At 42.0% G+C, this 15,656-nt stretch overlaps 1 protein-coding gene across 1 annotated transcript in view; it reads right to left on the reverse strand.

Annotated features, from left to right (window-relative positions):
* LOC147031935 (protein patched homolog 1-like) overlaps positions 1–15,656 on the reverse strand; it is a gene marked incomplete in the record, with an annotated part of 209,891 nt that overhangs the window by 99,030 nt on the left and 95,205 nt on the right. Inside the window, 4 exon segments of the mRNA XM_085869166.1 lie at positions 5,086–5,398; positions 5,649–5,936; positions 6,412–6,559; positions 10,281–10,399. Of these exon segments, the coding sequence (XP_085725292.1) occupies positions 5,086–5,398; positions 5,649–5,936; positions 6,412–6,559; positions 10,281–10,399 (868 nt within the window).

Below are 15,656 nucleotides of genomic sequence, written 5' to 3' on the forward strand. Positions count from 1 at the left end.
TTAATGGGAGTTGAAAACCTCCTGAGTAGGGATGGGGGACGGCATGAGATGGTGGTGCACAGCTCAATTGAGGCCTTAGAGGGAAAAATATACGATTGAACAACATCTGGAATGCAGCTCCCCAAATGGGAAAAAGAACAACAAAAGAGTTGAGGTCTGCGGTAAGCCTGGATTTTGTGAGTTTCACCTGGAGGGGGTTACTGGAAGAATGCATGTGTGCTGGAAGAGCAGCAGAGGGTCAGAGCTGAGAGAGCAGAGAGAGCAGAGACAGTTAGACCAGAGGAGAGGCGGCAAAAATCAGAGGCCATCGACCTGTCTGTTATAGGAGATCAACAGACCTTTTGCTTTGACCGCATCATGGGAGATGCCAATAATGTTGAGAGATATAAATTCCATAGAAGTCGGGAGAAACAGATGTGATGCTGGAGTGTCAACCCATAGGGCAGAGCAATGATCGGTTGAACTACAGACCAAAAGGTGTTGTAGTTTGTACACTGTGAGTAGTTCTGATTTTTCAAGAAATATCTTTGATAGATGGAGATGCCCACTCTGAGGCTGACTTTGGAGGTCAGCTTTGTTATATGGATGCTTGAGACAAAAATGCACCAATTATTTCAATAGAGGATATTGTCCACTACACATGATTATGTTCAATATTTAATCAGAAGTCAAACACTTGAAAGACCTGTTTAGACTTGGTATATGGTCACAAATCGTCTTTCCTTGCACACAATTTGAAATTTAAGGTGTGGGTGTACGTGTGAATGTTCTAAATGCACAACAAATTTCATGGTTCTTAAGGTCCTTATAATGACAAGATCAAGGAAAAATAGGCAATTTGGCCTATTATGCATGTGCCATATACTTGCCACAGCAATTCACTTGATGCGAGTCGTGATAACGACACAGGTAACCCAAAACTGGAAATTTGGCCAGAGTACTGGCACACAATGGTGGACTCTTTTCAAAAGGATCTGTAATAGCGAATGTAGTGAGCTTCATACTTAACGCGTGCACATGAGAGAATAGGAAACAACAACAACACAATACCCTGGCAATTTGGAATCCGTGTCGTTGGCTATGACCCTTTTGCTTCCGGTTTTTGGCATGGGGAACGATGCATGCCGGGAGATAAAGGCATCGTCGGAGACATGAAAGACCCTAATATCAGACATGGTGTATATTTCCTCCACCGATTTTAATAAAGATATCTCCCGCATCATCAAAAAATAATTTTTAATCGTGATTTACGTTATTTGATCGCTGATCCCGAATCCAGGCTGAAGTAACCGGAAATTGCAGCATCGAATGTAAGAAGAATTCTACGTTCGCTTCTAGGCTTTGCCTATTCCATATCCACTACCCAAATGCGTACATCGGACTATCGGCTTTACATTTCCACCCACAAGACAGCTTCAATGTACAGCGTTTCCAGCTGCCATTTTACTAGAAGAGCAGTTGTTAGGTAGGTTACCCTTCCCCCTCCTAACCCCAAGGATTACCTTTGGTTGCGCTTTCCCCTCCGCAACTACCTCCTGTTTGTCTGTGTGCTGTCCAGTCTTAACAGGGATGACTCCTTTTACATATCCCTCTCAGCCAACATGGACCATCTTGTAACCACCCATCCAAACTCTCTCTTCCTCAAGTGCAGTGATTTCAACTGTCACCATGTCAATTGGTTGGGTGTTGGTACCTCTTCAACCCACCATGGCATTGCAGCAAAGGGCTGCTGTGACTCCCTGGGCCGCCCCCAAACAGTGAACGTTCCCCACCCGGATTTTTGCCATTGCCACAGCCACCCTTCTAGATTTGTAATGATGAATTTTCATACAAATGTCTCCTGTTCCTCTTATGCTCCAATAGGCTCATCTGATCATGTGCTTGTGAGAGTCAACATATCTCTGGCTATTGTCAGAGAGCTGCCTCAGCACCACAGAGTCTGGCAGTTCACTCAAGCTGAATGGCAGGCATTGCAAGCTGCCCTCTCATGTCAAGACAGGTTCTTCATTTCCACCTCTCCTGATACTGATACTGCCTGGTAATCCTTCAACACAAACTTGCTTTCCCTTACATACCGATTTATATCATGTTGTTTGCAGTTATCATACCTCTCCTCTCATCCATGATACACAGAATCCTGTGGTGGAGCTGTTGCATTCACACTGGCCTTATCTTCCTGGAAGGCAAATTCAATCAAAGGCAACCTCAGATCATTCCACAAAGCCTGCAACAAGTGTGTGTCCACTCTCAGAAAAGCCAGGATATGTGGCCAGCCTCAAGGCTGAACTCTCAAACTCGTCTCCTTCTTCAAAGACCTGGTGGCACCTTGTGAAGTCTGTCTCTGGTGTAATGCTGCCCTCCATCCCTTCCCTCACTTCATATGGCACCACGGCTGACTTGACGGCCTCAATTCTGTGCCTGCTTCCATACTTTGTGTACGAAACCCCTTATTGTCTACCTCCACCGATGATACCCTCTCATACCCAACTGTGCCCGGATATTGTCTTTTTCGCTTGAGAAGGTGGAGAGGTTTCTGACAAACCTTGACTCCAATTCTGCGACAGGCACAGACGGCATCAGTGCATGTGTCCTTAAAACTTACTCTGCTGCTCTTGTTTATCCTCTTTCTGCTCTGTTCACTCTCTCTGGGTCAGTTTCCATCTGCCTGAAAGTTAGCCAACATCATTGCAATGCACAAACATTGTGCAAAAATGGAACTTCTTAACAACAGGCCTGTTAGCTTGCTTCCAATTATAGGCAAGGTCATGGAATGTGTCATTGCAGTAAACACCAAATCCTTCCTTTTCTCCAATGGACTGATCTCAGATCATCAGTTCGGTATCAGACCCAGTCATTCTACCCTGGATATGCTTCTTCTGCTCCCCCAACCAATGAATGGAAGCCCTCAATCTCAGACTTAAGATCAGAGCTGTCTCCTTGGACATATCTCGAGCATTGGACACAGTCTGGCACTGCGCCTTGATCTCCAAACTCTGCTTATGGCATCCAAGGCCACCTCCTCACATGGATCACTGACTTCCTCTACTCCCATAGTCAGTGTGCAGCTCTTAACAGGATGCTCTCAATTCCCATCCCCGTCAAGGCGAGAGAGCCCCAAGGCAGAGTCTTGCACCCAGTCTTGTTCCTGATCTTCATCAATGATCTTTCTGATTGCCTGGAAAATTCTGCTTATCGATTTCCAAATGACTCCACCCACTACCGTATCATTTGCCATCCTTCAAACAGGCAGGCAGCAGCCTCTTCCCTCTCTGCAGACATTGACAGAATCAGGAGCTGGTCCAACACTTGGAATTTGCCTTTCAACCCTGACAAATCCCACACACTCAACCTGTCTTTCTGAAAGCCCCATCTGGCAAACCCTCCCATATACTTCATAAATAAATTACTGCAAGAGGTTAAGCCACTCAAACTATTCGGCCTCACCATCAGCCATGATCATTCTTGGGCAGACCACATTTCCAACACCTCCATCATGCAAGGTTTATCCTTGGCAAATCTGAACTTTTGACAGCATACAAGGTCTTCATTCGCAGCTTGAGAGAGTACTGCTCTCCCTTTTGGGCTGGCGCCCCCACCTCACACCTTGCCATTCTTTGTGTCATGAAAAAAAAAGCAAGGCACTCAAAATCATTGGGATCTCTCACGATGAAGTTGAGTATCTAGGCCTGTTACTTTCGCATCACTGACAGGATGGTGGCCTCTTTGTATTCTACCATGTCCTTTTCAGTCTTGCACCCTCTGCCCTCTCTGGGCTCTAACCGTCCCAGGTTTATGCAGGGTGCACATGGTCTCCCATTAACCCTCTTAATGTTCCCAAAATCCAGGCTCACTGCTCACCTCCACTCATTTCTTCTTGTTTTTTTATCACCTGTGGAGCTAACTTCCCCAGTCCGTTCAGTCCCATTCTTCCCTCCAGGGCTTCAAGCCAGCTGTTCACCACTACCTCAAATCATCCCCCATCCACACTTATGATCTCTTCGACCACAAACGACCCCAAGCACTCCCCTTTTTCCAGGTTAATGATTTTTTTTTCTCTCTCTCCCACACCTCTTTCAATTTGTTAATTGTCGGTTGGTTGATTTGTTCCTTTTCTGTTTCATCCCAGCTTTCCCGTTCCTCTTCTTGCGTGTTTAGCTTGTGTGTAGCTTGTTCATCCCCACCTGTCCTTCGCCACCTCCCCTTGACCTTTTACTCTGCTGTTGCTGTTTCTCCCTTTCCATTTTGTTCCATCACATTCAGCTCTAGCTCTTCAATGAGCCTCGATCATGTGTGCAAAAAATTAAAAAGTTGGACCAGTTAAACTGCTCTCAGTATATCCATAGGTCCAGAGAAGGCAGCTGACTGAAGAGCAAATTATTCTGATAATGCTTACATGCTTATCAGTTCCAACATTAACCTAATGATGTACTTTACTGTACAGGGCTTGTAAGACATGAAACAAAGATTAGCTCTTATTTTCCCAACAGCATAAAAAAGGGTTTTGGAACGAATATACCACATAATCACATGGAAAAATACGGTTGTTATTAACCTCCGCCATCGAAGATCGGAGGTTACTGTTTTCACCCCTTTCTGTTTGTTTGTTTGTGTTTGTTTGTTTGTTTGTGAACAGTATTACGTAAAAACTCCTCGACGGATTTCGACGAAACTTGGTGGGGGGGTTAGGTATGGTCCAAGGATCATGCCATTGGATTTTGGACTTGGTTCCCCCCCCCAAAAAAAAATTGTTAGAGAATTTTTTTTTTTTTTGCATTTCTACATGGTTTAAGTGATTTCCACCCCCCCCCCAAAAAAAAAAATTGTTAGAGAAAAAAAAGTTTTGCAACTTTTTTTTCAACAAGATGTAGATTTCTTTTTTTGCATTTCTACATGTTTTAAGTGATTTCCAACCCCCCCCCCCCAAAAAAAAATGTTGGAGAAAAGAACTATAACTCTGTCAGCACTGTTTACATCATATTTAATGAATAAGATATAAGGTTCACTTGGCGGAGGTTTTGCACTCTCCCGAGTGCTCCCCCTCTAGTTGTTGATTTTGTTGTTAGTCTCGAGATAAATGACACTTACCTTGAAGCCAATCCCGGAAATGGTGCAGCCACGTGGGTGGGAGTGCATTTTCTGAAGGGTGCACAACGAAGGGAAGTTCAGCAAAACTCGCGTGCAGCTGAAGTAAGGCCTCTTGGGATTGAGGGTAGTCAACACCATCGGTTGTCACTAGGTAGACATTGTAGAAGGAGAAGTAGGCAGCCTGTGCTGAAAGGAAGGCATGCTCACGAGTTCCTCGTGGGACAATGTCCGTGAGGTCGAGGCCATCCCGAACTCGTGTTGTGCCGTATAGACACACCATCAGAAGGCATAGGAAGAGGCTGATAACGACGGCCTTCAGACGACAAGGTGAGGTAATGTGGGTTACAAAGGTTAGGTGTTGAATTAGCAGCTCCAAACGCTCACCGCTTGTATACTCTCAAATGTGATGTTACAGGCACAAGTGTACACTGGGAATCCTATGAAAAGGGCAAGCGTTTACTGGTTGTTTTTTTGCTCCAGACATCAAATACATTTCAATTTTTTTTTTTAAATAGAATATTTGATTAAAAAAAAAAAGAGTCGGATTGAGTTTCTCTCATTACCTTGGTTTTGCGTAGCAGCAACCAGGGTGCATAACGCTCCCTCGCAAAGTTCTGCACAGACCAGCGTGAGCAGCGACCTCCACCACCAGGCCTCTCATCTGATAACAGATCTCGTTGTGAGCTTGTTGTTTCAGGTGGGGACAAGGAAGGAGATGGTAGTGGTGTAGGATCAGCACAACGTGCTCGGGCTGGTGGAGATGACACCTCGTCTGCATATGCCTGTACCATGACCTCAGCGCATGGGTGCACTGTTGTGATGCAGCGCTGGCTTGTGGGATCATACTGGACCTGAAGAGGACCAGTGCATAGCGTTTTTGGTATTCCAAAGCCAAGAGAAGAATAATTGGATGAAGGAGACCAAAATAAAAGACAGATGGGATATATGACAAGAATAAAAGACAAAATCAGTACAAACACAAAGGTCAATCATTATTACTTCTTTTAAATCCCAAACAAAGGTCAATATAAAAATTATGCCAAAGACAGCAGAATTTTTAATGCCTCCTACATGTATGCTCTATACATGGCCTTTCCTCTGTCCTTTCTTCCAAATGTCATTCTCCTCCACCTCTTCCTATTCTCCTACACTTTCCCACCCTTCTTTATGTCACCTTCCTATCCCCTTCCCTTTTTTCTATTTCATAGTTTTAATTTTTTTTTTACTTTTGACCCTCCCCTTCCCCTCCCCATAGCATACATAATAAATAAATGGCACCCAAGTAAATATACTTGTATCAACATGTGGGTTCTGCATAGCACTGACCTCCACGGTGGAGTGCATGGTGATCTGAGTCTCTGGAAAGACCACGGGACTATATGAGTAAGGGGGTGGTGGAGAAATCCCATCTTCATTTCTTGATGCTGGGGACATCCTCACTGGTTGCGTCTCCACAAGGCGTGTTACACTGGTGCTGCAAACAAGGTGAAGGCCATGAACAAAATACACATTGAGTCTCCATGTGCATGAATGGAAGTTAAAGAGCAATGACTGCACTTCTTGATAGAGTTTTAAGAATAATCCCAATTGTAGTTTGTGGTTCATCTTCTTTTAAATCACCAATTTATTTACTGCCATGCCCTTTCCAGAGCATTTGCACTGCCAGAGCAGTCACAATGCAAATAGTACACGAGGTGGTTTACCAGTGATACATTATGGTAGTCATGGGACATTATACAGTCATGATACAAAGGTAGTCATGGTACATTATGATTGGTGCACGTTAGTAAAGAAGAAATGTATGACATTTGGACATCTTGAGTTAGATTCTACATGTAGAGTTTTCCAAAATGGGTATTGGCAATTCATCAGATACAGAAATGATGTAATGTACACAATTTATTTATTTCCCATAATATGTGAATACATCATCTGTAATAATGTGAATACACGTCCATTCACATGTGAAATACAGTGTGTTTATAAATCCCAGATATCTGAAATGCCTGTGTTTGGAGCAAAGCCGAATTGCAGCTTCGGATATTGTCTCGGAAGTTGCGATATTTTCCATCATTACCCTGATAAAGTTGTTGCAGTTGAGCAGGTATCGAGTACTGATAGTGGAGGTAATTGGATTTTCCCCTTGGGAGCAACACAGTGTAAATCCATCCTCTTTCCCTGTTGATTCATTTGTGAAATGTTTCGCAGAACAACACTCATGGTGAGGTCATCGGACCGCAATTATGCTCTTGGACAATATAATCAGATTCTTCATCTGGATTCATTACGGTTACTGTTATATATATACATATATATATATATATATATATATATATATATATATATATATATATATATATATATATATATATATGTTTGATGAGCACGAATTACCCTCCAACGTCTTCGTTCCTCAACACTCTGTGCAAGTCTATGATTATGTTCATCAGCTGTTTCATTCTCCTGCCTCATTACAACACCGACTTCCGAAAGTTATTCAATCTATAAAAATAAATGTCAATGTGTGTGGCTCCTCCATAACTCCAAAACCATGAAACCTAGTGACCCGAAATTTTGCAGGCATACGAAGGGAACACCAAATCAGTACATGAATGAAAACTGGGTATTTGGGTAAATTAAACCACCCCCTTTGAAGATAATTAATGGGGTGCTCATCATCAAAAAATAAAAAATCCTTACCCAGATGGCAGCGCCATCTTGGACAGCCTGCTGTCACCTTGCCGGGGTCTTAAGCCACCATTTTGTTTGGGGACTTTTTCGGGCCGGGTGGATTTGCAAGATTTAAATCTATAATTTTTTTTTTCTTCCACGAGATCACATTGTTTCACATTTTTGTGTGATGTACTCTCATTTTAGAGATACCTATAAAAAAACAAAAACAAACAAAAAACACGTCCAACATTGAATCGAACCTCGTGTTCAAAACTCCCCCATGTTGGTTCCATCTGTGAATGCATAGACAGACTGACATTTTGTGATCTCTGTGGCTTGATATATTTTTCACTTGAATTCCACTTTAAGATCTCCATTTAAAGGTAAATCTTTGTGGTTGTCGTTTTGGAGTACTTTGTGGCTGGCCTTTTTCATCTGTGTGGTTTCGTACGGAACTTCATATGGAACCACAACAGAACTTCAAACATGCTGCAACGGTTTCTGTACAATAAAGCGCTCAAAATTTTTTTTTCCACTTTCCACATTCATATCATAGAATGCCTGATCTCCCTCCTTCTCCAATACAACTATAAACGTGTGTTCTGTTGTCTTAGTTAAATATAACAAAAGTTTAAAATGTAACAAGTAACCTGAATAGTAAGAGTAAGTACCACCTCAGAGAGTTCCAGTTCCCCCAGCAGGTATGATATGTGCTGTTTGAATGTACCCATTTCGTTCAATCCTGTCCTAATGCCGGCAGACTAAACGCATTGATGAATCGGCCTGCCTATGAAACTGTAGGGGGTTAATCCCACCCCCCTCCCTCAAAGTCCCGCACCTCTCTCCCCCCCCCTTCCTCACTCTCCCCTCCTTCCCCTCTCTCTCTCTCTCTTTCTCTCTGCCCCCCCCCACTTCGTATTCCCATCATCAAAGCGACGGGTGGTATTTGCTCGTGCATTATCCTGGAGAAGCATAGAATGCTGCTTAAAAACAAGCATCAAAACTCATTTTTCACAAGAAAGAAGCCCATTTGATTGTATAAGGGTGATATCAATTGCATAAATTGGCATCATTTTTGTGTAGAAAATCCAATGACAACACGAATTGGGGGAAACCTCTAAACAATAAAATCCATTACTCCAAAATATTCTTGAGAATTAATGGATATAGCAAACGCTACATTGGCATAAAGGAAAGCTGAAAGGAAAAATAGAATTGTGGACGATTGGTGAGGGACAATGCAGAAATCCCAAGGAAACAGCATTGTCTCCTCAATGGAATGACAAATGTATTGGGCTCCGTTAGCAGGAGATGGTCGTATAAAATTGACCACCCACCAGTGAAACGGAGTTGAATGAATACCCCCCTTCCTCCCTGAGTCCAACAGAGTGTGTTTTGTGCAGAAATTCCACTGTTAAGCTAAGTTATGCATTTTATTGCATTTTAAAAGAATGATGGTAACAAAAAGTAATCTTTTTGAGTACAGAAATTGCTTTTATTACAAGCCGGGAGGCGACGATGGTTCGCGGGCATTATTGAATAATGCCACGAAAGGTACAATTGAGTTAGTGGAAGCTTTTGAGGAAGCTCTACCGTAAAAACCTATCTCTTCCATCAAAATTGACCAAATCAAATCGGATTTTTTTATATGTTGTACTTATGGACATTACGCACAGCTTCGAGGAAATGAAATTGCGAGAAAAAAAATAGAGAATAAATAAATAAATAGTTCAAGTGGGTGTGGCTCTGCCCACAAGGGGCGTGGGATGCCCCTCATACAAAATGACACAACTAGACCATGATATCTAGCTTGTGTCCAAGTTTTATCAAGATCGCATCAAACATCACGGAGCTATGCTCTGGAGAGAGTCACAAACAGACACAACGAAAATAGTGGTCACTGCTGGTGCCCATGAACCAATTATTTTATGACTGTCATCTTGTCCTTTGTCTGTCTATATATTAGAAACACCTGCTCCCTTTGGAAGCAGCTTGGGTGTGGGGAGAGAGGGGGCTGTGGGTGGGGGGGGTAGTGGGGAAAGGTGGGGAAAGGTGGGGAAACTACATTTTGTTAGCTACAAACTCTGTATTGGCCTCTGCTTATTCTCTGTATAAAAACAAACACACATTATCCTTGCTTATATATGAACAGAATCCACACACACATCTTCTCAGCTTGGTAAAACTTGAAGTAATCATTGCGGAAGAACAGCCGAACACTCAATCCATTCGTCAATGTGAGAAACAGCCTTCAAATGATTACGCATTTCCAGCTTCTTCCTTCGAGTACCGTACTGTTTTAGCCGATTGTTGGAGCATTCGATTCTGGTGAGGTATTGAAATGCCTTGGATAAGTGTTAACCTTTACAGTTTGACATGTTTAATAGGTATCAATGATCATGTTTGGGATCCTACTAAAAATTAAGCCTATGTCGGTGAGATAGCGTCAGTGGCTCTTTGAAATGATGTATACAATGATGTCTTACTCTCTGATTATAACAGTAGTGTGAGGCATGCTAAACCTGTAAAAACAGCAGATGAGGTCAAGACGACCCTGGCGTCGGCGATGCAGGTCAAGACTCAAGATTGAAGGAAAGATGAGAAGAACCATGGCGAAATTGAAGACCACAACGATAGCTGCCTGTCAGGATCAGAGCAGGTTAACAAACAAGTGAGCCTAAAACCTTGAATAAACAATTCCAGTTTAAGCCTCTTGCATTGCATTGTATTTCAACACTTCTTTATAGCTCAAGTGATTGTTGTTTTTACAACAACGTTTGAAAGTACTCTCCAAGACAAAGTGTCAAGCACTATGACGACATTTCATTCGTTGTAGATATGTACATTAACTTCCTGTGATTTATGTTGAAACTTGATATCAAAGAATGCATGAAGTGGATGTATTCATGATGCTTGTGATATGCAGTGCTTGCAAATTACAATTATCTTTGCTGGCTTTAAAAAAAAAATAAAAAAAAAATATATATGTATATATATATATATATATATATATATATTCTGTTTTTTTGAACAGTGCTCCCAGAGTTTGATGCTGTTAATTTATTGGAGCAATCTTATTGGAGCAATCTCCTTTAGGATTATAAAACTGAGTCTGGTTGAGTGTTTCTCCAATCTGGTTCAGCATATGTTATAGTCAATACAATCTGACATCATAAAGGTCAAGTCAAAACCTTACATTTCAAAACTTATTTTGCCCTCCTCCTCCACTTCCTCCTCCCCCCCCCCCAAGTAATAGCTTCAGGAGAGGCTGAGTGAATCTCCCCGATGCCACTGTTGAATCTTCAAAGTTCACAGTACGGTAGTTCACCATGTATGGTTTATCGTTTCAGGATTTCCAGTTACGTGCTGGGTTTTCATTGATTTACCTTTTATGTGGATAAGGAGCTGACATAGCATGAGTTGTGCAAACTTGGTTTAGTGTACCATTTTTTGGGGGGGGGGGGGAGGGGGGAATCCCAAATGCAGGAAATGATTCTGATTGGTCAGTAATAAGATATTTATCGAGGGCATCAGTGCGCGTGAAACAGTGTTGGCATTGTTCATTTACATTATATCCTGAGTCATTAAGGGCTCTGGATGTGCTCCAGAAAGGCTTGAGTGATTTGACACCTTATAGGTCTTCATTAGCAGGGAGATTTGAGTTGATGAGGACAGAGTGATATTCATTGAAGGATCTGTCTTTCCTATGGATTTCCAGTGGAGAAATGTTTGAAAGCAGAGGTAGTCATGAGAAAGGTGATGATTAGGATAACGTTGATGACATATTTCAAAGATTACAATAACATTGATTTATTTGGTATGGTGGCTCTCTGATAAAAATGGAGTGAAATATTTTGGGGTGAAGCATGTAAGGGCCAGGGTTGCTGTGCAGCAGTGTACACACATTAGTTCCCCCAATTAGTACCTGTGAGTTTTCACATTGTATCTGTCCATGTTTTCCTCTTTTCACAGACCTTTTCGTGTTGTTCTAAATAGTTCAAACTTAGATATTTTGGGTCGGACTTGAACTAGCATTCTTGACCACAGAAAGTCACGTTTATTACCCCTCCAACCGAAGGTGGACAGAGGTTATGTTTTCACCCCTGTCTGTCTGTTTGTCCGTTTGTGAACAGGATATCTCAAAAAGTTGTGGACAGATTTGGACGAAATTTGGTGGAGAGGTTGGGTGTGTGACAAAGATGAAATTATTAGATTTTGGTGAAGATCTGGATCCGGATTCGGATACTATAAATTTTTTAACGATTCTTCACCATTGAGAGATGGGGCCAACAACGATATAGAGCATGATATCTCAAAAGGTTGTGAATGAGTTATACCAAAACTAGATGGACGAGTTGGTTAGGTGACAATAATAAGACGATTAGATTTTGGTTCAGGTTCGGATCGAGATCCAGCCTATCCGTGGGATGTAAAATTTAAACTGTTCACCATTGTGGACGGATGCGCTCTACAGAGTGCCATTTTAATTATAGGTGGGATTATTTATCGGCAACTCTACTAGAGTTGTAGCATGGTTAGAGTGTCTTCTCTGAATCTGGGAGGTCGGTGGTTCAAACCCCGGCCGAGTCATACCAAAGACTTTTTTTAAATCGTGTGTGCTGCTTATTGCTTGAGGCTCAACTTTTAAAAAGGCTAGAGCAAGGGCAAACAACGCTGGTAAGGCATTGGCACACCACCCAGTATAACCCTAGCCAAGAAATTGCTTCGGCAGCACCAACGCTCAGGAAAGAGTTTGGTACATCAAAAAATTATTGGTGAAATTCAGGCAAGCTCAAATGACTAGCCTCTTGTAAGCTGTACATAGTGGCAATAAATTGACTGGTAGATTGAGGCATTGTTCGCTGGCTGGCTTCTTTTGCACGAGGATGGCAATGACACTCTCCTCATTCCAAAATTGTGGTATTTTACCAGTGTAGTGAATGTTAAGGCCCGGTCACACCTTGACGTTTTAGCCAACGTATGCCGATTTTTGAATTGGCACACGTTGAATACGTTATGGGTAAGTTTTGATACCATTGAGAGCACGCTGAAAAACACTGCCATACGTCGTTGTAAGCTGGCTTTAAACGTTGTACTTTTTGGTTGTCCTCAAATTTTTTCATGCTTGAAATTTTACGACGTATGCCGGCGTATGACTCACACGTTCCGCTACGCTGGCCACAAGTTGTATGCACGGTCTGCGATCGTTGACAGACGTCAACACATGCTACTTGTAAGTTAATCATAAGTTGAGACACGCCGAGGTAATGTTTAGCGTACCCGAAACTTATTTCTAACCTATGATTAACGTGTTGTTGGCACGTTACGCGATCGTTGCCACACATCGACAGACGTTACTTTTAAGTTACTCATAGGCTGAAAGACGTCGGTATAATGGATTGTCCTTGCGTCAGCGTCCACGACCACGGCCAGGACACTTATTTGCAGCATTCTTCAAACTTTTCTTCGGCATGATGAGGATGTTCACACTTCGATGTCTAGCTTGGCTATGATTCCAATTGTCCATCGGCAGCGTCTATTTAAAATAGTCGAGTTTGAGCGTTTTAACACGTTCAGAAGAAACGCTTCAAATTTCCAAACCCCAGCGTCAAAAAACAAAGGCGAGTGACAGCAATTTAAATCGTTCATTGTAAACAATGAAAATAGTTGAGTGGTACCGTTTAAAAGTCGTTGAGTGGAAAAAAATCCAATTGTTGAGCGCAAGCGTCTACTTTCAATAGTGGAGATGCAGCCATTTAAATCGTTGAGTGGCAGCCTATGAATAGCAAACCCCACGTCACCGGCAAAGATAAACTGCCGCACAATATGGATAAGTTCGGCTATCGTTGGGCATAGTTTGTGAACGCCGGCTACACGATAATTATTCGTTGGTATATCGTATCTATAAGTAATCAAAGCGCTCTATGCACATTATTAGTTCATTGTGCATTTGTCCAACCCGTTATGAATAGACCTAAATCGTAAAAACAAGCTATAGCTCATTGTTGAAAAAGCCCCGTAAAAAAATTAGCCGCGAAGAACTTCGAACAATGGTGAAAAGATGTCTCCTACCCGTGGACACGCGGACGCAAGGACGATCCATCATAACCCACACCCTCCCCCTCACACTCACCTACTACTGCCAACATGAACAAACTACTACTAATACTAATACTGATACTGATACTGTTACTGCTGACATGGACATCGACTCAAAAAGGACTCGAAAACACTGTTGGGTTCCCCTTTTATGAGCAGCATTTTTATATACCAATTCCCAAAACCGCTGGGAACACGTCTTTATATGGCAGTTGTAAGTTAGAAACACGTTCATTTTTTTTTTTTTGTCGACCGGAAGACGTCATTGGAATACGTCTACATACGTCGATGTGTGTTGGGACTACGTAAAGAATTGGTTCAAAGCACGTCAAACATAAGTTAGAAATAAGTTTCGCGGAAAAAAGACATTACCGCGACGTGTTTCGACTTATGAGTAGCTTATAAGTAGCCTTTGTGGACGTGTGTAAGCGTCCACATATCGTGTGTAAAACTTATCCCCATCGCATGCGGAACGTGTGTCATACGCCGAGTACGTCCAAAAATTTTGAACATGTTTAAAATTTCTTGACGTACTCTACTTACTACGACGTATGATAGCGTACTTTAGCGTTCTACTCACGTATACCAAACTTCCTCATACCGTATTTGACGTGCCCCAACGTTTTAGACACATTTTTCTTTGGTCGGCATACGCTGGTAAGATCGCCAAGGTGTGACCGCGATGTTGTCACTTCCATTTCTACGGCAGTTATGATTCGAATCGTTGTGCGTCAGCCTTTTAATAGGCTACGTCACGACATCGTCGGCGATGTGTGCAACGCGCTATGCCTAAGTTAGACTATCGTTGGGCATCGGTTGTGTAGGCCAACAACAGGTTCAGCATTCGTTGGTATAAGTTATCTATAACACAACGAAACGTTCTGTGTCCATTACCAATGCGTTATACATAAGACCAAGTCGCTATGAATACATCCGAATCTTTAAAAAAAAACATCAAAAGTTCAACGTAAGCCAGCGTTTTACATACATTTTAATACGTTGCCATCGCTGGCTAAAACGTCAAGGTGTGACCGGGCCTTTAGTGTATAAGAAAGTCAACCAGTCTCTTCTATTGCAGTGATTCACAACGAGTGTGCCGTGACAGACTCCCTCATGGACTATGGTACTTACATAATTCGATGAAAAATAAAAGACATCACTGTGTTTTATTAATCCCAAGTATTCTGACTTAAGAGAAAAAATAGGTCAGGTCTAAAAGGCTTGGATCAGGTACTTCGTGGAGCTCTTTCCACCGTAGAGCCGAACATTAAGCCCCTCTGTTCCTCAAGACAGGCGCACATTTCTCACGAGTGCCAAATGAAAGTTTGGGAATTCAATCTCACTTGGTTGCTTCTGGGAACAGTTTTAAATAAATTATTTGACTGCCCTGCAATCATATTTGAGATCAGTCTTTTGAAAAATATTAAGTTTATTATCTCCTTTATAGGTTGAATCGTAATGAGGGTTTATCTTTCATACTAAAACGTCCAATAACTTTAACTCATTGTCTGAAATATTTCGTAAATCACTTGAGAGTTATAATTTGCTCATCTCAGTTGAAAAAGATTATTTTTAACTCTTTCTTGCAAAGACTAGTAGGTGATGAAAATATAATACATATTGACATGGTAAAATTTGGTTCGGTGTGCTGCAAGGATCAAGCAAACTCGAAAATGTGCCATGAAATGATAACGGTTGAGAAGCACTGTTCTATTGGACCTAAATTCTCCAATAATTCTGTGTGGAGGTCATCTAGAGCTGTTGCTATCCTGGCTTTGGTGGACAATATGGCTGCATGA

Source organism: Eptatretus burgeri, chromosome 2 (assembly GCF_056783735.1).
Source record: "Eptatretus burgeri isolate ZD-2024b chromosome 2, Ebu_testis_v1, whole genome shotgun sequence".
Lineage (NCBI taxonomy): Eukaryota > Metazoa > Chordata > Myxini > Myxiniformes > Myxinidae > Eptatretus > Eptatretus burgeri.